Genomic DNA, 24,244 nt, shown 5'->3' with positions numbered 1-24,244 from the left:
TCGATGTTGCACCGACCTGTGAAACCATCTGACCTACACTATTCCATTTTCATCCATATGTCTATCCAATGACCACTTAAATGCCCTTAAAGTTGGCGAGTCTACTACTGTTGCAGGCAGGGCGTTCCACGCCCCTACTACTCTCTGTGTAAAGAAACTACCTCTGACATCTGTCCTATATCTATCACCCCTCAACTTAAAGCTATGTCCCCTCGTGTTTGCCATCACCATCCGAGGAAAAAGGCTCTCACTATCCACCCTGTCCAACCCTCTGATTATCTTATATGTCTCTATTAAGTCACCTCTTCTCCTCCTTCTCTCTAACGAAAACAACCTCAAGTCCCTCAGCCTTTCCTCGTAAGACCTTCCCTCCATACCAGGCAACATCCTAGTAAATCTCCTCTGCACCTTTTCCAAAGCTTCCATATCCTTCCTATAATGCGGTGACCAGAACTGCACGCAATACTCCAGGTGCGGTCTCACCAGAGTTCTGTACAGCTGCAGCATGACCTCGTGGCTCCTAAACTCGATCCCCCCACTAATAAAAGCTAACACACCATATACCTTCTTAACAGCTCTATTAACCTGGGTGGCAACTTTCAGGGATTTATGTACCTGGACACCAAGATCTCTCTGCTCATCTACACGACCAAGAATCTTCCCATTAGCCCAGTATTCTGCAATCCTGTTACTCCTTCCGAAGTGAATAACCTCACACTTTTCCGCATTAAACTCCATTTGCCATCTCTCAGCCCAGCTCTGCAGCCTATCTATGTCCCTCTGTAACCTACAACATCCTTCAGCACTATCCACAACTCCACCGACCTTCGTGTCATCCGCAAATTTACTAACCCACCCTTCTACACCCTCATCCAGGTCATTTATAAAAATGACAAACAGCAGTGGCCCCAAAACAGATCCTTGCGGTACACCACTAGAAACTATACTCCAGGATGAACATTTGCCATCAACCACCACCCTCTGTCTTCTTTCAGCTAGCCAATTTCTGATCCAAAGCACTAATTCACCTTCAATCCCATACTTCCGTATTTTCTGCAATAGCCTACCATGGGGAACTTTATCAAACGCCTTACTGAAATCCATATAGACCACATCCACCTGTTTGGTCACCTTATCAAAAAACTCAATAAGGTTTGTGAGGCACGACCTACCCTTCACAAAACCGTGCTGACTATCGCTAATGAACTTATTCTTTTCAAGATGATTATAAATCCTGTCTCTTATAACCTTTTCCAACATTTTACCCACAACCGAAGTAAGGCTCACAGGTCTATAATTACCAGGGCTGTCTCTACTCTCCTTCTTGAACAAGGGGACAACATTTGCTATCCTCCAGTCTTCCGGCACTATTCCTGTCGACAATGACGACATAAAAATCAAGGACAAAGGCTCTGCAATCTCCTCCCTGGCTTCCCAGAGAATCCTAGGATAAATCCCATCTGGCCCAGGGGACTTATCTATTTTCACACTTTCCAAAATTGCTAACACCTCCTCCTTGTGAACCTCAATCCCATCTAGCCTAGTAGTCTGTATCTCAGTATTCTCCTCGACAACATTTTCTTTCTCCACTGTAAATACTGACGAAAAATATTCATTTAACACTTCCCCTATCTCCTCCGATTCCACACACAACTTCCCACTACTATCCTTGATTGGCCCTAACCTATCTCTAGTCATTCTTTTATTCCTGATATACCGATAGAAAGCCTTAGGGTTTTCTTTGATCCTATCTGCCAATGACTTCTCGTGTCCTCTCCTTGCTCTTCTTATCTCTCCCTTTAGATCCTTCCTGGCTAGCTTGTAACTCTCAAGCGCCCTAACTGACCCTTCATGTCTCATCCTAACATAAGCCTTCTTCTTCCTCTTGACAAGCTCTTCAACTTCTTTAGTAAACCACGGCTCCCTCGCTCGACAACTTCCTCCCTGCCTGACAGGTACATACTTATCAAGGACACGCAGTAGCTGCTCCTTGAATAAGCTCCACATTTCGATTGTGCCCATCCCCTGCAGTTTCCTTCCCCATCCTACGCATCCTAAATCTTGCCTAATCGCGTCATAATTTCCTCTCCCCCAGCTATAATTCTTGACCTGCTGTATATGCCTGTCCCTGCCCATCGCTGAGGTAAACCTAACCGAATTGTGATCACTATCACCAAAGTGCTCACCTACATCTAAATCTAACACCTGGCCGGGTTCATTACCCAGTACCAAATCCAATGTGGTATTTTTGGTGATACAGGACGCTAGGTGATGATATGGTATGTTTGGTGATACAGGACGCTAGGTGATGATATGGTATGTTTGGTGATACGGTATGTTTGGTGATACAGGACACTAGGTGATGATATGGTATGTTTGGTGATACAGGACGCTAGGTGATGATATGGTATGTTTGGTGATACAGGACGCTAGGTGATGATATGGTATGTTTGGTGATACAGGACGCTAGGTGATGATATGGTATGTTTGGTGATACAGGACGCTAGGTGATGATATGGTATGTTTGGTGATACAGGACGCTAGGTGATGATATGGTATGTTTGGTGATACGGTATGTTTGGTGATACAGGACGCTAGGTGATGATATGGAATGTTTGGTGATACAGGACGCTAGGTGATGATATGGTATGTTTGGTGATACGGTATGTTTGGTGATACAGGACGCTAGGTGATGATACGGTATGTTTGGTGATACAGGACGCTAGGTGATGATATGGTTTTTTGGTGATACGGTATGTTTGGTGATACAGGACACTAGGTGATGATACGGTATGTTTGGTGATACAGGACACTAGGTGATGATATGGTATGTTTGGTGATACGGTATGTTTGGTGATACAGGACACTAGGTGATGATATGGTATGTTTGGTGATACGGTATGTTTGGTGATCCAGGACGCTAGGTGATGATACGGTATGTTTGGTGATCCAGGACACTAGGTGATGATATGGTATGTTTGGTGATCCAGGACGCTAGGTGATGATACGGTATGTTTCGTGATCCAGGACGCTAGGTGATGATACGGTATGTTTGGTGATACAGGACGCTAGGTGATGATACGGTATGTTTGGTGATACGGTATGTTTGGTGATACAGGACGCTAGGTGATGATACGGTATGTTTGGTGATACGGTATGTTTGGTGATACAGGACGCTAGGTGATGATACGGTATGTTTGGTGATACGGTATGTTTGGTGATACAGGACGCTAGGTGATGATACGGTATGTTTGGTGATACGGTATGTTTGGTGATACAGGACGCTAGGTGATGATACGGTATGTTTGGTGATACGGTATGTTTGGTGATACAGGACGCTAGGTGATGATACGGTATGTTTGGTGATACGGTATGTTTGGTGATACAGGACGCTAGGTGATGATACGGTATGTTTGGTGATACGGTATGTTTGGTGATACAGGACGCTAGGTGATGATACGGTATGTTTGGTGATACGGTATGTTTGGTGATACAGGACGCTAGGTGATGATACGGTATGTTTGGTGATACGGTATGTTTGGTGATACAGGACGCTAGGTGATGATACGGTATGTTTGGTGATACGGTATGTTTGGTGATACGGTATGTTTGGTGATACAGGACGCTAGGTGATGATACGGTATGTTTGGTGATACAGGACGCTAGGTGATGATACGGTATGTTTGGTGATACAGGACGCTAGGTGATGATACGGTATGTTTGGTGATACAGGACACTAGGTGATGATACGGTATGTTTGGTGATACAGGACGCTAGGTGATGATACGGTATGTTTGGTGATCCAGGACGCTAGGTGATGATACGGTATGTTTGGTGATACAGGACACTAGGTGATGATACGGTATGTTTGGTGATACAGGACGCTAGGTGATGATACGGTATGTTTGGTGATACAGGACACTAGGTGATGATACGGTATGTTTGGTGATACAGGACACTAGGTGATGATACGGTATGTTTGGTGATCCAGGACGCTAGGTGATGATACGGTATGTTTGGTGATACAGGACACTAGGTGATGATACGGTATGTTTGGTGATCCAGGACGCTAGGTGATGATACGGTATGTTTGGTGATACAGGACGCTAGGTGATGATACGGTATGTTTGGTGATCCAGGACGCTAGGTGATGATACGGTATGTTTGGTGATCCAGGACGCTAGGTGATGATACGGTATGTTTGGTGATACAGGACGCTAGGTGATGATACGGTATGTTTGGTGATACAGGACGCTAGGTGATGATACGGTATGTTTGGTGATACAGGACGCTAGGTGATGATACGGTATGTTTGGTGATACAGGACGCTAGGTGATGATACGGTATGTTTGGTGATACGGTATGTTTGGTGATACAGGACGCTAGGTGGTGATACGGTATGTTTGGTGATCCAGGACGCTAGGTGATGATACGGTATGTTTGGTGATCCAGGACGCTAGGTGATGATACGGTATGTTTGGTGATCCAGGACACTAGGTGATGATACGGTATGTTTGGTGATCCAGGACGCTAGGTGATGATACGGTATGTTTGGTGATCCAGGACGCTAGGTGATGATACGGTATGTTTGGTGATACAGGACGCTAGGTGATGATACGGTATGTTTGGTGATACAGGACGCTAGGTGATGATACGGTATGTTTGGTGATACAGGACGCTAGGTGATGATACGGTATGTTTGGTGATACGGTATGTTTGGTGATACAGGACGCTAGGTGGTGATACGGTATGTTTGGTGATCCAGGACGCTAGGTGATGATACGGTATGTTTGGTGATCCAGGACGCTAGGTGATGATACGGTATGTTTGGTGATCCAGGACACTAGGTGATGATACGGTATGTTTGGTGATCCAGGACGCTAGGTGATGATACGGTATGTTTGGTGATCCAGGACGCTAGGTGATGATACGGTATGTTTGGTGATCCAGGACGCTAGGTGATGATACGGTATGTTTGGTGATCCAGGACGCTAGGTGATGATACGGTATGTTTGGTGATACGGTATGTTTGGTGATACAGGACGCTAGGTGATGATACGGTATGTTTGGTGATACGGTATGTTTGGTGATACAGGACGCTAGGTGGTGATACGGTATGTTTGGTGATCCAGGACGCTAGGTGATGATACGGTATGTTTGGTGATCCAGGACGCTAGGTGATGATACGGTATGTTTGGTGATCCAGGACGCTAGGTGATGATACGGTATGTTTGGTGATACAGGACGCTAGGTGGTGATACGGTATGTTTGGTGATACAGGACGCTAGGTGATGATACGGTATGTTTGGTGATACAGGACGCTAGGTGATGATACGGTATGTTTGGTGATACGGTATGTTTGGTGATACAGGACGCTAGGTGGTGATACGGTATGTTTGGTGATCCAGGACGCTAGGTGATGATACGGTATGTTTGGTGATCCAGGACGCTAGGTGATGATACGGTATGTTTGGTGATACAGGACGCTAGGTGATGATACGGTATGTTTGGTGATCCAGGACGCTAGGTGATGATACGGTATCTTTGGTGATACAGGACACTAGGTGATGATGTGGTATGTTTGGTGATCCAGGACACTAGGTGATGATATGGTATGTTTGGTGATCCAGGACACTAGGTGATGATATGGTATGTTTGGTGATACAGGACACTAGGTGATGATATGGTATGTTTGGTGATACAGGACACTAGGTGATGATATGGTATGTTTGGTGATACAGGACACTAGGTGATGATGTGGTATGTTTGGTGATACAGGACACTAGGTGATGATGTGGTATGTTTGGTGATACAGGACACTAGGTGATGATGTGGTATGTTTGGTGATCCAGGACACTAGGTGATGATGTGGTATGTTTGGTGATACAGGACACTAGGTGATGATGTGGTATGTTTGGTGATCCAGGACACTAGGTGATGATATGGTATGTTTGGTGATCCAGGACACTAGGTGATGATGTGGTATGTTTGGTGATCCAGGACACTAGGTGATGATGTGGTATGTTTGGTGATACAGGACACTAGGTGATGATGTGGTATGTTTGGTGATACAGGACACTAGGTGATGATGTGGTATGTTTGGTGATACAGGACACTAGGTGATGATGTGGTATGTTTGGTGATACAGGACGCTGGGTGATGATATGGTATGTTTGGTGATACAGGACGCTGGGTGATGATGTGGTATGTTTGGTGATCCAGGACACTAGGTGATGATATGGTATGTTTGGTGATACAGGACACTAGGTGATGATATGGTATGTTTGGTGATACAGGACACTGGGTGATGATGTGGTATGTTTGGTGATACAGGACACTAGGTGATGATGTGGTATGTTTGGTGATCCAGGACACTAGGTGATGATGTGGTATGTTTGGTGATCCAGGACACTAGGTGATGATGTGGTATGTTTGGTGATCCAGGACACTAGGTGATGATGTGGTATGTTTGGTGATACAGGACACTAGGTGATGATGTGGTATGTTTGGTGATACAGGACACTAGGTGATGATACGGTATGTTTGGTGATACAGGACGCTAGGTGATGATACGGTATGTTTGGTGATACAGGACACTAGGTGATGATGTGGTATGTTTGGTGATCCAGGACACTAGGTGATGATATGGTATGTTTGGTGATACAGGACACTAGGTGATGATATGGTATGTTTGGTGATACAGGACACTAGGTGATGATATGGTATGTTTGGTGATACAGGACACTAGGTGATGATGTGGTATGTTTGGTGATACAGGACGCCAGGTGATGATATGGTATGTTTGGTGATACAGGACACTAGGTGATGATATGGTATGTTTGGTGATACAGGACACTAGGTGATGATATGGTATGTTTGGTGATACAGGACACTAGGTGATGATGTGGTATGTTTGGTGATACAGGACGCCAGGTGATGATATGGTATGTTTGGTGATACAGGACACTAGGTGATGATGTGGTATGTTTGGTGATCCAGGACACTAGGTGATGATGTGGTATGTTTGGTGATACAGGACGCTAGGTGATGATACGGTATGTTTGGTGATACAGGACACTAGGTGATGATACGGTATGTTTGGTGATACAGGACACTAGGTGATGATACGGTATGTTTGGTGATCCAGGACGCTAGGTGATGATACGGTATGTTTGGTGATACAGGACACTAGGTGATGATACGGTATGTTTGGTGATCCAGGACGCTAGGTGATGATACGGTATGTTTGGTGATACAGGACGCTAGGTGATGATACGGTATGTTTGGTGATCCAGGACGCTAGGTGATGATACGGTATGTTTGGTGATCCAGGACGCTAGGTGATGATACGGTATGTTTGGTGATACAGGACGCTAGGTGATGATACGGTATGTTTGGTGATACAGGACGCTAGGTGATGATACGGTATGTTTGGTGATACAGGACGCTAGGTGATGATACGGTATGTTTGGTGATACAGGACGCTAGGTGATGATACGGTATGTTTGGTGATACGGTATGTTTGGTGATACAGGACGCTAGGTGGTGATACGGTATGTTTGGTGATCCAGGACGCTAGGTGATGATACGGTATGTTTGGTGATCCAGGACGCTAGGTGATGATACGGTATGTTTGGTGATCCAGGACACTAGGTGATGATACGGTATGTTTGGTGATCCAGGACGCTAGGTGATGATACGGTATGTTTGGTGATCCAGGACGCTAGGTGATGATACGGTATGTTTGGTGATACAGGATGCTAGGTGATGAGTTGGTATGTTTGGTGATCCAGGACGCTAGGTGATGATACGGTATGTTTGGTGATCCAGGACGCTAGGTGATGATACGGTATGTTTGGTGATACGGTATGTTTGGTGATACAGGACGCTAGGTGGTGATACGGTATGTTTGGTGATCCAGGACGCTAGGTGATGATACGGTATGTTTGGTGATCCAGGACGCTAGGTGATGATACGGTATGTTTGGTGATCCAGGACGCTAGGTGATGATACGGTATGTTTGGTGATACAGGACGCTAGGTGATGATACGGTATGTTTGGTGATACAGGACGCTAGGTGATGATACGGTATGTTTGGTGATACGGTATGTTTGGTGATACAGGACGCTAGGTGGTGATACGGTATGTTTGGTGATCCAGGACGCTAGGTGATGATACGGTATGTTTGGTGATCCAGGACGCTAGGTGATGATACGGTATGTTTGGTGATCCAGGACACTAGGTGATGATACGGTATGTTTGGTGATCCAGGACGCTAGGTGATGATACGGTATGTTTGGTGATCCAGGACGCTAGGTGATGATACGGTATGTTTGGTGATCCAGGACGCTAGGTGATGATACGGTATGTTTGGTGATCCAGGACGCTAGGTGATGATACGGTATGTTTGGTGATACGGTATGTTTGGTGATACAGGACGCTAGGTGATGATACGGTATGTTTGGTGATACGGTATGTTTGGTGATACAGGACGCTAGGTGGTGATACGGTATGTTTGGTGATCCAGGACGCTAGGTGATGATACGGTATGTTTGGTGATCCAGGACGCTAGGTGATGATACGGTATGTTTGGTGATCCAGGACGCTAGGTGATGATACGGTATGTTTGGTGATACAGGACGCTAGGTGGTGATACGGTATGTTTGGTGATACAGGACGCTAGGTGATGATACGGTATGTTTGGTGATACGGTATGTTTGGTGATCCAGGACGCTAGGTGATGATACGGTATGTTTGGTGATACAGGACGCTAGGTGATGATACGGTATGTTTGGTGATACAGGACGCTAGGTGATGATACGGTATGTTTGGTGATACAGGACGCTAGGTGATGATACGGTATGTTTGGTGATACAGGACGCTAGGTGATGATACGGTATGTTTGGTGATACAGGACGCTAGGTGATGATACGGTATGTTTGGTGATACGGTATGTTTGGTGATACAGGACGCTAGGTGGTGATACGGTATGTTTGGTGATCCAGGACGCTAGGTGATGATACGGTATGTTTGGTGATCCAGGACGCTAGGTGATGATACGGTATGTTTGGTGATCCAGGACGCTAGGTGATGATACGGTATGTTTGGTGATCCAGGACGCTAGGTGATGATACGGTATGTTTGGTGATCCAGGACGCTAGGTGATGATACGGTATGTTTGGTGATACAGGACGCTAGGTGGTGATACGGTATGTTTGGTGATACGGTATGTTTGGTGATTTAGGACGCTAGGTGGTGATACGGTATGTTTGGTGATCCAGGACGCTAGGTGATGATACGGTATGTTTGGTGATCCAGGACGCTAGGTGATGATACGGTATGTTTGGTGATACAGGACGCTAGGTGATGATACGGTATGTTTGGTGATCCAGGACGCTAGGTGATGATGTGGTATCTTTGGTGATACAGGACACTAGGTGATGATGTGGTATGTTTGGTGATCCAGGACACTAGGTGATGATATGGTATGTTTGGTGATCCAGGACACTAGGTGATGATATGGTATGTTTGGTGATACAGGACACTAGGTGATGATATGGTATGTTTGGTGATACAGGACACTAGGTGATGATATGGTATGTTTGGTGATACAGGACACTAGGTGATGATATGGTATGTTTGGTGATCCAGGACACTAGGTGATGATGTGGTATGTTTGGTGATACAGGACACTAGGTGATGATGTGGTATGTTTGGTGATCCAGGACACTAGGTGATGATGTGGTATGTTTGGTGATACAGGACACTAGGTGATGATATGGTATGTTTGGTGATACAGGACACTAGGTGATGATATGGTATGTTTGGTGATCCAGGACACTAGGTGATGATGTGGTATGTTTGGTGATACAGGACACTAGGTGATGATGTGGTATGTTTGGTGATCCAGGACACTAGGTGATGATATGGTATGTTTGGTGATCCAGGACACTAGGTGATGATGTGGTATGTTTGGTGATCCAGGACACTAGGTGATGATGTGGTATGTTTGGTGATACAGGACACTAGGTGATGATGTGGTATGTTTGGTGATACAGGACACTAGGTGATGATGTGGTATGTTTGGTGATACAGGACACTAGGTGATGATGTGGTATGTTTGGTGATACAGGACGCTGGGTGATGATATGGTATGTTTGGTGATACAGGACGCTGGGTGATGATGTGGTATGTTTGGTGATCCAGGACACTAGGTGATGATATGGTATGTTTGGTGATACAGGACACTAGGTGATGATATGGTATGTTTGGTGATACAGGACACTGGGTGATGATGTGGTATGTTTGGTGATACAGGACACTAGGTGATGATGTGGTATGTTTGGTGATCCAGGACACTAGGTGATGATGTGGTATGTTTGGTGATACAGGACACTAGGTGATGATGTGGTATGTTTGGTGATCCAGGACACTAGGTGATGATGTGGTATGTTTGGTGATCCAGGACACTAGGTGATGATGTGGTATGTTTGGTGATACAGGACACTAGGTGATGATATGGTATGTTTGGTGATACAGGACGCTAGGTGATGATACGGTATGTTTGGTGATACAGGACACTAGGTGATGATGTGGTATGTTTGGTGATCCAGGACACTAGGTGATGATATGGTATGTTTGGTGATACAGGACACTAGGTGATGATATGGTATGTTTGGTGATACAGGACACTAGGTGATGATATGGTATGTTTGGTGATACAGGACACTAGGTGATGATGTGGTATGTTTGGTGATCCAGGACACTAGGTGATGATATGGTATGTTTGGTGATACAGGACACTAGGTGATGATATGGTATGTTTGGTGATACAGGACACTGGGTGATGATGTGGTATGTTTGGTGATACAGGACACTAGGTGATGATACGGTATGTTTGGTGATCCAGGACACTAGGTGATGATATGGTATGTTTGGTGATACAGGACACTAGGTGATGATATGGTATGTTTGGTGATACAGGACGCCAGGTGATGATGTGGTATGTTTGGTGATCCAGGACACTAGGTGATGATATGGTATGTTTGGTGATCCAGGACACTAGGTGATGATGTGGTATGTTTGGTGATCCAGGACACTAGGTGATGATGTGGTATGTTTGGTGATACAGGACACTAGGTGATGATGTGGTATGTTTGGTGATCCAGGACACTAGGTGATGATGTGGTATGTTTGGTGATACAGGACACTAGGTGATGATATGGTATGTTTGGTGATACAGGACACTAGGTGATGATGTGGTATGTTTGGTGATCCAGGACACTAGGTGATGATGTGGTATGTTTGGTGATCCAGGACACTAGGTGATGATATGGTATGTTTGGTGATCCAGGACACTAGGTGATGATGTGGTATGTTTGGTGATACAGGACACTAGGTGATGATGTGGTATGTTTGGTGATACAGGACACTAGGTGATGATGTGGTATGTTTGGTGATACAGGACACTAGGTGATGATATGGTATGTTTGGTGATACAGGACACTAGGTGATGATATGGTATGTTTGGTGATCCAGGACACTAGGTGATGATGTGGTATGTTTGGTGATCCAGGACACTAGGTGATGATGTGGTATGTTTGGTGATCCAGGACACTAGGTGATGATATGGTATGTTTGGTGATACAGGACACTAGGTGATGATGTGGTATGTTTGGTGATCCAGGACACTAGGTGATGATGTGGTATGTTTGGTGATACAGGACACTAGGTGATGATGTGGTATGTTTGGTGATCCAGGACACGAGGTGATGATACGGTATGTTTGGTGATCCAGGACACTAGGTGATGATGTGGTATGTTTGGTGATCCAGGACACTAGGTGATGATGTGGTATGTTTGGTGATACAGGACGCTAGGTGATGATACGGTATGTTTGGTGATACAGGACGCTAGGTGATGATACGGTATGTTTGGTGATACAGGACGCTAGGTGATGATACGGTATGTTTGGTGATACAGGACGCTAGGTGATGATATGGTATGTTTGGTGATACAGGACGCCAGGTGATGATGTGGTATGTTTGGTGATACAGGACGCTAGGTGATGATGTGGTATGTTTGGTGATACAGGACGCCAGGTGATGATGTGGTATGTTTGGTGATACAGGACGCTAGGTGATGATGTGGTATGTTTGGTGATACAGGACGCCAGGTGATGATGTGGTATGTTTGGTGATACAGGACGCTAGGTGATGATGTGGTATGTTTGGTGATACAGGACGCCAGGTGATGATGTGGTATGTTTGGTGATACAGGACGCCAGGTGATGATGTGGTATGTTTGGTGATACAGGACGCCAGGTGATGATGTGGTATGTTTGGTGATACAGGACACTAGGTGATGATACGGTATGTTTGGTGATACAGGACACTAGGTGATGATACGGTATGTTTGGTGATCCAGGACACTAGGTGATGATGTGGTATGTTTGGTGATACAGGACACTAGGTGATGATGTGGTATGTTTGGTGATCCAGGACACTAGGTGATGATGTGGTATGTTTGGTGATACAGGACACTAGGTGATGATATGGTATGTTTGGTGATCCAGGACACTAGGTGATGATATGGTATGTTTGGTGATACAGGACACTAGGTGATGATATGGTATATTTGGTGATACAGGACACTAGGTGATGATGTGGTATGTTTGGTGATCCAGGACACTAGGTGATGATATGGTATGTTTGGTGATACAGGACACTAGGTGATGATGTGGTATGTTTGGTGATACAGGACACTAGGTGATGATATGGTATGTTTGGTGATACAGGACACTAGGTGATGATGTGGTATGTTTGGTGATACAGGACGCTAGGTGATGATATGGTATGTTTGGTGATACAGGACACTAGGTGATGATATGGTATGTTTGGTGATCCAGGACACTAGGTGATGATATGGTATGTTTGGTGATACAGGATGCTAGGTGATGAGTTGGTATGTTGCGAGTGATACAAATGAAGCTTCTCCTCCATTAATCTAAGCATAGGATGTTTCCAATCAGCAAGTCTATCACAGCAATACAATGAGTGATGCTGAGGCAGTTCTCCACAGATCTCATCTGCCTCAAAACTGAACCATGCCATTCTTACTCAACCCTATATCAATTTGTGCAATTATCATTTAACCCTAATCATTCAACTCAATCCTCATTCAGGCCTCCCTCAATTTGTGCAAATCTCACTCACACCTCTGTGAAAACAAATACCGAGAAATCTAGGAATCTGACAACTGAGACCCTGGTTTGCGAATTGATGCTCCAGCACATTGGGAGCAGGATCAAAAGCAGCCATGACGACTCAAAGGCTCGGCCTCTGCTCTCCTGTCAAGGAAATGTTCTGTATATTGGGATATGTAAAGAGAGAGACTAAAGCACTTCAACATAAAGTGGGAAAGGGTATGGATGAACAGTAGAAGGCAATAAGCAAACAACAATCATTTTCTGTTGGTTGTAAAAACTTCCTTTAAATTAAAAAGCTGATTGGTTCAGAAACTTTAAAGGTAGTCACAAATCACCTCATGATCTAGGTTTAATCGGCATCTCATGTCCAGTAAATGTGACTTCAGGTTGCGTCCAATCTAAGTATAACAAAGTTTTCTCTAGTACTGATATTTATCTGTGTTGTCTCTCTCTGATTACAGTCTCCATCTCCAATATTATTATCCAACCACACTGGTAGTTTCCAATTTGCATTGAAATTAACTTAAAAGCCAAAAGAAACTTTTACCAAAACACCAGAAGTGTAATAGTGATGATAATGCAGCAGTGGCACTACTTACCGTGTGTGACCTGGGTAAATGGAGTGCAAATGGCAGAGTGTGAGCAGGGAATCTTTGCGGCTTGTTCTGCGTTACAGACTGACTCGAGCTAGACATCGTCCAAATCACACGTCCTCCCACTTCTATTTAGTGAAGGAAGAAATCCCTGGAGTTAGTTGCATTGGGATCCTGACAACCACAACCAAACTCTGTAAAAAGAACACATGAAAAGAAAAACGGAATCTCTCTTTAATCAAAGCATGGCATGAATTCTGCACAAATGCATAATAATAAACAGAAGGCCTTGTCAAAATGATCAGAAAATATTTTTATTTTCAGTCAATACTTGACTCAGTTACAAACTGAGACCTAAATACTGCCAAAATATCACCTTGGTTTTATTTCATGGATCTCTATTTAGACACCACCAGAACCTAGTGCTGAATGGTTTAAATTTGCTGCAACCTTTCTCAAGAAAATCCATCCCTGTTGCTCTCTACACATTATCTGATCAGAGCCGTATATTTCATATTTTGAAGCAGAGCAAGAATGAGCCAGCAGAAAGGCCCAACCATTTGCTCTGAATATTTTCAGCATGAGTCACTAAATGACAATAAACATTTCCAATTTCTAAAGAATCATTTACACCTGCAACCCCTCAACTGGCTGCAATAAGTTAACCGATTAGGCTGCTTCAAACCAAACAGTTTATAAAATTGGTTACAATACACTACAACACAGGAAGATATAAATGAAAGGGATTTTATTACGATGCTGAAATGGCTATTGCTCAGATTTGACAGCTCACAGCAATGCAGAATAGAGTTAAACAGACAGCCCAAAATTCCACCTTAAACGTCCACTCTAAACACCCAGCCCAGGTGATGCATTTTGGCAGAAGGAATAGGGAGAGGCAATATATACTTAATGGCACAGTTCAAAAGAGTGTGCAGGAACAGAGGGACCTGGGGGTGTATGTGCATCGATCTTTGAAGGTGGCAGGACATATTGAGAGAGTGGTTAGTAAAGCATTTGGGATCTTGGGCTTCATAAATAGAGGCATTGAGTACAAAAGCAGGGAAGTTATGCTGAACCTTTATAAAGCTCTGGTTTGGCCCCAACTAGAGTATTGCATCCAGTTCTGGTCACCACACTTTAGGAAGGATGAGGGTCCTTGAGAGGGTGCAGAAGAGATTTACCAGAATGGTTCCAGGGATGGAGGATTTTAGTTACTAGGTTAGGTTGGAGAAGTTGGGGTTGTTCTCCTTAGAACAAAGGAGATTGAGGGGAGATTTGATCGAGGTGTACAAGATTATGACAGGCTTAAGTAAGTGAGACAAGGAAAAGCTGTTTCCATTATCAAATGGTACAAGGACTAGGGGACTCAGATTGAAGGTTTTTGGCAAGAGATGCAGGAGGAATGTGAGGAACGTTTTACGCAGTGAGTGGTAATAACCGGGAACTTGCTGCCCACGAGGGTGATAGAAGCAAAGACAATCACTGACCTCAAAAGGAAATTGGATGGGCACTTGACAGAAATAAACTTGCAGGGTTACAGGGATCGAGCGGGGGAGTGGAACTGACTGGATTGCTCTGTGGAGAGCCAGCATGGACTCAATGGGCCAAATGACCTCCTTCTACGCTGTAAATGACTCAATCTCCAAATCAAAAAAACTCATCATAAACATCCAACGGTGTGGAAGGGCAGGACATTCACCAGCATTCTTCAAATAGCACTCTAAGGTATATGATACTGGGTACCGTATATACTACACACAAACAAAAACAAGAAATGCTGGAATTACTCAGCAGGTCTGGCAGCATCTGTGGAAAGAGAAGCAGAGTTAACGTTTCGGGTCAGTGACCCTTCTTCAGTACCGTATATACTACACAGGGTACTGTTTATACTGCACTGGGTACCATAGATACAGCACTGGGTATGGTACAGGGTACTGAATATACTGCACTGGATACTGAATATACTGCACTGGATACTGACTATACTGCACTGGATATTGTATATACTGCACTGGATACTGAATATACTGCACTGGATACTGAATATACTGCACTGGATACTGAATATACTGCACTGGATACTGAATATACTGCACTGGATACTGAATATACTGCACTGGATACTGACTATACTGCACTGGATACTGACTATACTGCACTGGATACTGAATATACTGCACTGGATACTGAATATACTGCACTGGATACTGAATATACTGCACTGGATACTGAATATACTGCACTGGATACTGTATATACTGCACTGGATACTGTATATACTGCACTGGATACTGAATATACTGCACTGGATACTGAATATACTGCACTGGATACTGAATATACTGCACTGGATATTGTATATACTGCACTGGATACTGAATATACTGCACTGGATACTGAATATACTACACTGGATACTGAATATACTGCACTGGATACTGAATATACTGCACTGGATACTGTATATACTGCACTGGATACTGTATATACTGCACTGGATACTGTATATACTGCACTGGATACTGAATATACTGCACTGGATACTGACTATACTGCACTGGATACTGACTATACTGCACTGGATATTGTATATACTGCACTGGATACTGACTATACTGCACTGGATACTGACTATACTGCACTGGATACTGACTATACTGCACTGGATACTGACTATACTGCACTGGACACTGACTATACTGCACTGGACACTGACTATACTGCACTGGACACTGACTATACTGCACTGGACACTGACTATACTGCACTGGACACTGACTATACTGCACTGGACACTGACTATACTGCACTGGACACTGACTATACTGCACTGGACACTGACTATACTGCACTGGACACTGACTATACTGCACTGGACACTGACTATACTGCACTGGACACTGACTATACTGCACTGGACACTGACTATACTGCACTGGACACTGACTATACTGCACTGGACACTGACTATACTGCACTGGACACTGACTATACTGCACTGGACACTGACTATACTGCACTGGACACTGACTATACTGCACTGGACACTGACTATACTGCACTGGACACTGAATATACTGCACTGGATACTGACTATACTGCACTGGATACTGACTATACTGCACTGGATACTGACTATACTGCACTGGACACTGACTATACTGCACTGGACACTGACTATACTGCACTGGATACTGTATATACTGCACTGGATATTGTATATACTGCACTGGATACTGAATATACTACACTGGATACTGACTATACTGCACTGGATACTGACTATACTGCACTGGATACTGACTATACTGCACTGGATACTGACTATACTGCACTGGATACTGAATATACTACACTGGATATTGTATATACTACACTGGATACTGTATATACTGCACTGGATACTGTATATACCGCACTGGATACTGTATATACCGCACTGGATACTGTATATACCGCACTGGATACTGTATATACTGCACTGGATACGGTACTGCATACTGTTCATCTGTTGGTGTCATCTTCTATCCAGAAGGTTGATTGCCACGGATCTCCACCTCTGTCTGTCCAGTGCTGCCCTCAGACATTCTACATTGGTCAACTGTATCCAGTCCATTATATCCGTTATCCATTTTCTCCTTGGCTTCCCTCCCCTACGTTTTCCGTCAATCTTTCCTTCCAATAATTGTCTCTAATGATGTGACCGAAGTATTGTACCTTTCTCTCTTTGATGTTATGTATTAATTTCCTCTTTTCTCCAGTCATTTCCAGTACTTCCTCATTAGTCTGTCTGGCTGTGTAGGATATGTGGAAGATCCACCGATATGTCCACATCTCGAATGCATTCAGTTTATCAACAGTCATTTTGTTTGTTGTCCATGTTTCTGAGGCATATAAACATAGATGGCAAAATGTAGCATCTCAGCATTCTTTTCCTAAGATTCAGGGCCAGTTTCTTTGATGTTATTCCTTCATTCTGAAATAGCTGGTCTTGGCTATCTCAATTCTCCTTTGGATCTCTCAGTCACATCTCCTATCGTCTGATAATCTGCCCAAGGTATGTCAACCTTTTCACTTGTTCCACGACTTGTCCACTTACTTCAATTTTCACTTCCAGAGTTAGATCCCTGCTTATCACTTAACCCCTAACCTAACCTAACTGGATACTATATATACTACATTGGGTACTGTAGTAGGTACTGTATATAATGAACTGGGCACTCTACTGTGTACTGTACATACTGTACTTAGTATTGTAAAAGTGCTGTATATACTGTACTGGGCACAGTGCATACTGTACTAAGTACTGGACCATGTACACTATATGCAGCACTGGGCAACATACCAGGTAGTCTAAATACTGCACTGGGCACCATACTGGATGCTGTATATATTGTACAGGGCACTGTACTGGGTACTGTATATACTGCACTGGGTACTGTACAAGGTACTATATATACCGTACTAGGCACTGTACTGGTAATGTATATACTGCAGCAGGTACTGTATATACTGCACTGGCAATGTACCAGGTACTGTATATACTGCACTGGATATTCTACTGGGTACTGTAAATACTGTACTGGATACTGTAATGGGCACTATACCAGGTACTGAATATACTGCACCAGGTTCTGTACATACTGCATTAGGTACCATAATGGGTACTGTATTTAATAAACTGGGTAACGTACCAGGTACTGTACATACTGTACTGGTATTGTATATTCGGCACTGGACACTGCATATACAGCAGCGGGTACTGTATATAATGTACTGGGTACTGTACAGGTGCTGGAAATACTGCACTGGGCAGCATACCTGTTACTGTATATACTACACTGGACACTTTACTAGGGAGTGTATCTACTGTACTGGGTACTGTACAGGTACTGTATACATGCACTGGACACTGTATTAGGTTCTGTATATACTGCACTGGTTATTGTACTATATACTGTATTGTCAGCTGACCACCACAAGGTCTCACAAGCAGCAATGAGATAAATGGCCAGCTAATAGTAGAGTGATAAACATTTTTTTTTGGAGTGCACTCCTCTGCTCTTCTTTGAGTAGTGGGCGTGAGATCCTTTACATCCAACTGAGGGGGCAGACGGGGCTTCAGTCTGACATCTCATCTGAAAGCTGGCATCTCTGTCACTGCAGCGTTCCCTCAGTATTGCACTGCATGGCTCAGCCGAGAAGATGTGCTCAAATCTCTGAAGTGGGACATAAACCCACAAGCTTCAGACTCAAGAGGAGAGACTGCTACCCACTCAGCTACAGCTGACATTTCCTCTTTATGAATATCAGCATGTGGAGAGTGTCAGGGAGTTGACGCCGTCGGTCTCTCTCCGACTGAACATTGGCACTTCCTGGAAGGCCAGTAGGAATGGAAGGCAGGCCATGTAGCTCTGGCTACCCGATCCATCTAGATTCACAGGATTACCAGAGGTTCAGGAGTCATTTTATTCTGTCTGACTCCAACTGCAAATCTGACATGACTGATGTTCCCTTGAAAAAAAGATTTGTGTTTCTGTAGCACCTTTCACAAGCACCAGGCATCGCAAAGCGCTTTACAGCGAATGAAGTACTTTTGTTTTGAAGTGTAGTCACCGTTGTAATGTAGGAAATGGGACAGCCGGTAAGCGCACAGCAAGCTCCCACAACCAACGTGTGACAGACCAGATAATCTGTTTTTGTGATGGTAATTGAAGGATAAATATTGGCCAGGATACAGAGGGTAACTCAAAAATAAAAGCAAAATACTGCAGATGCTGGAAATCTGAAATAAAAACAAGAAATGCTGGAAATACTCAGCAGGTCTGGCAGCATCTGTGGATTTAACGTTTCAGGTCAGTGACCTTTCATCAGAACTGGCAGATATAAGAAATGTAAAAGATTTTTTAAGCAAGTAAAGCGGGGGTGGGGGCAAGAGATAACAAAGGAGAAAGTGTAGATAGGACAAGGTCACAGAATAACTGACCAGAAGGTCATGCAGCAAAGGCAAACAATATGTTAATGGTGTGTTGAAAGACAAAGTATTAGTACAGATAGGGTGTTAACGGACTGAAAATTGAACAACCACAAGTACAAAGTGTGTAGGCACAGTAGAAACTAAAATAAAATGACACAAAAAATAACTAAAAATAAAAGTAAAATGGGGGGCCCGTCATGCTCTGAAATTATTGAACTCAATGTTCAGTCCGGCAGGCTGTAGTGTGCCTAATCGATAAATGAGATGCTGTTCCTCGAGCTTGTGTTGATGTTCACTGGAACACTGCAGCAATCCCAGGACAGAGATGTGAGCATGAGAACAGGGGGGGAGTGTTGAAATGGCAAGCAACCGGAAGCTCAGGGTCCTGCTTGCAGACTGAGCAGAGGTGTTCCGCAAAGCGGTCACCCAGTCTGCGTTTGGTCTCCCCAATGTAGAGGAGACCACACTGTGAGCAGCGAATACAGTATACTACATTGAAAGAAGTACAAGTAAATCACTGCTTCACCTGAAAGGAGTGTTTGGGGCCTGGGATAGTGAGGAGAGAGGAGGTAAATGGGCAGGTATTACACCTCCTGCGATTGCAGGGGAAGGTGCCGTGAGAAGGGGAACGAGGTGGTGGGGGTAATGGAGGAGTTGGACCAGGGTGTTGCAGAGGGAACGATCCCTTCGGAATGCTGACAGGGGAAGGGAGGGGAAGATGCGTTTGGAAGTGGCATCACGCTGAAGGTGGCGGAAATGGCGGAGGATGATCCTTTGGATATGGAGGCTGATGGGGTGGAAAGTGAGGACAAGGGGAACCCGGTCACGGTTTTGGGAGGGAGGGGAAGGGGTGAGGGTAGAGGTTCGGGAAATGGGCCGGACACGGTTGAGGGCCCTGTCAACCACAGTAGGCGGGGGGGGGGATCCTCGGTTGAGGAAAAAGGAGGTCATATCGGAAGCGCTGTCATGGAAGGTAGCATCATCAGAGCAGATGCATCAGAGACGGAGAAACTGGGAGAATGGAATGGAGTCCTTACAGGAGGTAGGGTGTGAAGAAGTGTAGTCCAGGTAGCTGTGGGAGTCGGTGGGCTTATAATGGATATTAGTGAACAGCCTATCCCCAGAGATGGAGACAGAGAAGTCGAGGAAGGGAAGTGTCAGAGATGGACCATGTAAAGGTGAGAAAAGGGTGGAAATTAGAAGCAAAGTTGATAATGTTTTCCAATTTCGGGCGGGGAGCAGGAAACTGCACCGATACAGTCATCAATGTACCGGAAAAAGAGTTGGGGGAGGGGGCCTGAGTAGGACTGGAACAAGGAAGGTTCGACATATCCCACAAAAAGACAGGCATAACTAGGACCGATGCGGGTACCCATAGCAACACCTTTTACCTGAAGGAAGTGAGTGGAGTTGAAGGAGAAATTGTTCAATGTGAGAACAAGTTCAGCCAGGCGGAGGAGGGTGTTGTTGGATGGGGACTGGGTGGGCCTCTGTTCAAGGAAGAAGCGGAGAGCCCTCAAACCATCCTGGTGGGGTATGAAGGTGCAGAGAGAACAGGGAACTCCCCTGCTCTTCTTCAAATTAATGCCATGGAATCTTTTACATCAGGATTGTCCAACATACGGCCCAGGAACCAGAATCCGGAACAGAGTACGGGTCCGGGGGCTAAAAGTCGGACCAGAATCCGGAGCCAATCCGGACCCAGGGACCAGAATCCGGACGAGAATCCGCACCCGGGGACCAGAACCCGGACCACAATCTGGCTCTGGGGACCATAATCCGGTCAAAATCCAGACCCGGGGAACAGAATCCGGAACAGAATCCGGAGCCTGGGAACAGAATCCGGACTAGAATCCAGACCTGGGGAACAGAATCCGGACCCAGGGAATCAGAATCCGGACCAGGGAATCAGAATCCGGACCAGGGAATCAGAATCCGGACCAGAATCCGGAGCCTGGGAACAGAATCCGGACCCAGGGAATCAGAATCCGGACCCAGGGAATCAGAATCCGGACCCAGGGAATCAGAATCCGGACCAGGGAATCAGAATCCGGACCAGGGAATCAGAATCCGGACCAGGGAATCAGAATCCAGAGCCGGCGAACAGAATCCAGACCAGAATCTGGAGCCGGGGAACAGAATGCAGAACAGAATCCGGAGCCGGGGAACAGAATCCAGAACAGAATCCGGAGCCAGGGAACAGAATCCGGACTAGAATCCAGACCTGGGGAACAGAATCCGGACCCGGGGAATCAGAATCCGGACCAGGGAATCAGAATCCGGAACAGAATCCAGAGCCGGCGAACAGAATCCAGAGCCGGCGAACAGAATCCAGAGCCGGCGAACAGAATCCAGAGCCGGCGAACAGAATCCAGACCAGAATCCAGTGCCGGGGAACAGAATCCGGAACCGGGGAACAGAATCCGGACCAGGGAATCAGAATCTGGAACAGAATCCGGATCCGGGGAACAGAATCCAGAACAGAATCCGGAGCCGGGGAACAGAATCCAGAGCCGGGGAACAGAATCCAGAGCCGGGGAACAGAATCCAGAGCCGGGGAACAGAGAATCCAGAGCCGGGGAACAGAATCCAGAGCCGGGGAACAGAATCCAGACCAGAATCCGGTGCCGGGGAACAGAATCCAGAGCCGCGGAACATGATTCCAGACCAGAATCCGGACCAGGGGATCAGAATCCGGACCAGAATCCGGAGCCGGGGAACAGAATCAGGGGGGAACAGCCCTGGTAATTATAGACCTGTGAGCCTTACTTCGGTTGTGGGTAAAATGTTGGAAAAGGTTATAAGAGACAGGATTTATAAATCATCTTCAAAAGAATAAGTTCATTAGCGATAGTCAGCACGGTTTTGTGACGGGTAGGTCGTGCCTCACAAACCTTATTGAGTTTTTCGAGAAGGTGACCAAACAGGTGGATGAGGGTAAAGCCGTGGATGTGGTGTATATGGATTTCAGTAAGGCGTTTGATAAGGTTCCCCACGGTAGGCTATTGCAGAAAATACGGAAGTATGGGGTTGAAGGTGATTTAGAGCTTTGGATCAGAAATTGGCTAGCTGAAAGAAGACAGAGGGTGGTGGTTGATGGCAAATGTTCATTCCTGGAGTTTAGCTACTAGTGGTGTACCGCAAGGATCTGTTTTGGGGCCATTGCTGTTTGTCATTTTTATAAATGACCTGGAAGAGGGTGTAGAAGGGTGGGTTAGTAAATTTGCGGATGACACGAAGGTCGGTGGAGTTGTGGATAGTGCCGAAGGGTGTTGTAGGGTACAGAGGGACATAGATAGGCTGCAGAGCTGGGCTGAGAGATGGCAAATGAGTTTAATGCGGAAAAGTGCGAGGTGATTCACTTTGGAAGGAGTAACAGGAATGCAGAGTACTGGGCTAATGGAAGATTCTTGGTAGTGTAGATGAACAGAGAGATCTTGGTGTCCAGGTACATAAATCCCTGAAAGTTGCTACCCAGGTTAATAGGGCTGTTAAGAAGGCATATGGTGTGTTAGCTTTTATTAGTAGGGGGATCGAGTTTCGGAGCCACGAGGTCATGCTGCAGCTGTACAAAACTCTGGTGAGACTGCACCTGGAATATTGCGTGCAGTTCTGGTCACCGCATTATAGGAAGGATGTGGAAGCTATGGAAAGGGTGCAGAGGAGATTTACTAGGATGTTGCCTGGTATGGAGGAAGGTCTTACGAGGAAAGGCTGAGGGACTTGAGGTTGTTTTCGTTGGAGAGAAGAGAGGAGGAGAGTGACTTAATAGAGACATATAAGATAATCAGAGGGTTAGATAGGGTGGATAGTGAGCGTCTTTTTCCTCGGATGGTGATGGCAAACACGAGGGGACATAGCTTTAAGTTGAGGGGTGATAGATATAGGACAGATGTCAGAGGTAGTTTCTTTACTCAGAGAGTAGTGGGGGCGTGGAACGCCCTGCCTGCAACAGTAGTAGACTCGCCAACTTTAAGGGCATTTTAAGTGGACATTGGATAGACATATGGATGAAAATGGAATAGTGTAGGTCAGATGGTTTCACAGGTCGGCGCAACATCGAGGGCTGAAGGGCCTGTACTGCGCTGTAATGTTCTATGTTCTAATCCAGAACAGAATCAAATCCTTCAGTGACTGATAGCGGCTGCAGCTCCTTTCCTGACCTGGCGGTGCCTTCACTGCGCATGTCCTCCTTTACCAAGATGGCGGCAACGCTTATGTTGCTGATGCTTTGGCTCCTTTAGTAAGACGGCGGTCCCGCGGCTGAGCTTCCTGTCCGCCCTAACTCCATTCCCACTGCGGCCTTTCCCAGACTGGAGCTCGTGTCCAGGGGGGAAAAGAGAGAGAGAGAGAGAGAGAGACGGGGGGAGAGAGAGAGAGAGAGAGAGAGAGAGACGGGGGGGGAGAGAGAGAGAAGAGAGAGAGAGAGAGAGAGACGGGGGAGAGAGAGAGAGAGAGAGAGAA

At 45.3% G+C, this 24,244-nt stretch overlaps 1 protein-coding gene across 1 annotated transcript in view; it reads right to left on the bottom strand.

Moving 5' to 3' along the window:
* The window catches only part of ncor2 (nuclear receptor corepressor 2), a 446,529-nt gene that overhangs the window by 389,726 nt on the left and 32,559 nt on the right, over positions 1-24,244 (bottom strand). The window contains exon 2 of the mRNA XM_068055641.1: positions 13,807-13,994. Coding sequence (XP_067911742.1) covers positions 13,807-13,902 — 96 coding nt within the window. The 5' untranslated portion in view covers positions 13,903-13,994. The remainder of the gene's footprint in view (positions 1-13,806; positions 13,995-24,244) is intronic.

The sequence above is a fragment of the Heterodontus francisci genome, chromosome 23, assembly GCF_036365525.1.
Source record: "Heterodontus francisci isolate sHetFra1 chromosome 23, sHetFra1.hap1, whole genome shotgun sequence".
NCBI classification, from domain to species: Eukaryota; Metazoa; Chordata; class Chondrichthyes; order Heterodontiformes; family Heterodontidae; genus Heterodontus; species Heterodontus francisci.
This window is presented reverse-complemented; position numbering and strand designations above follow the sequence as displayed.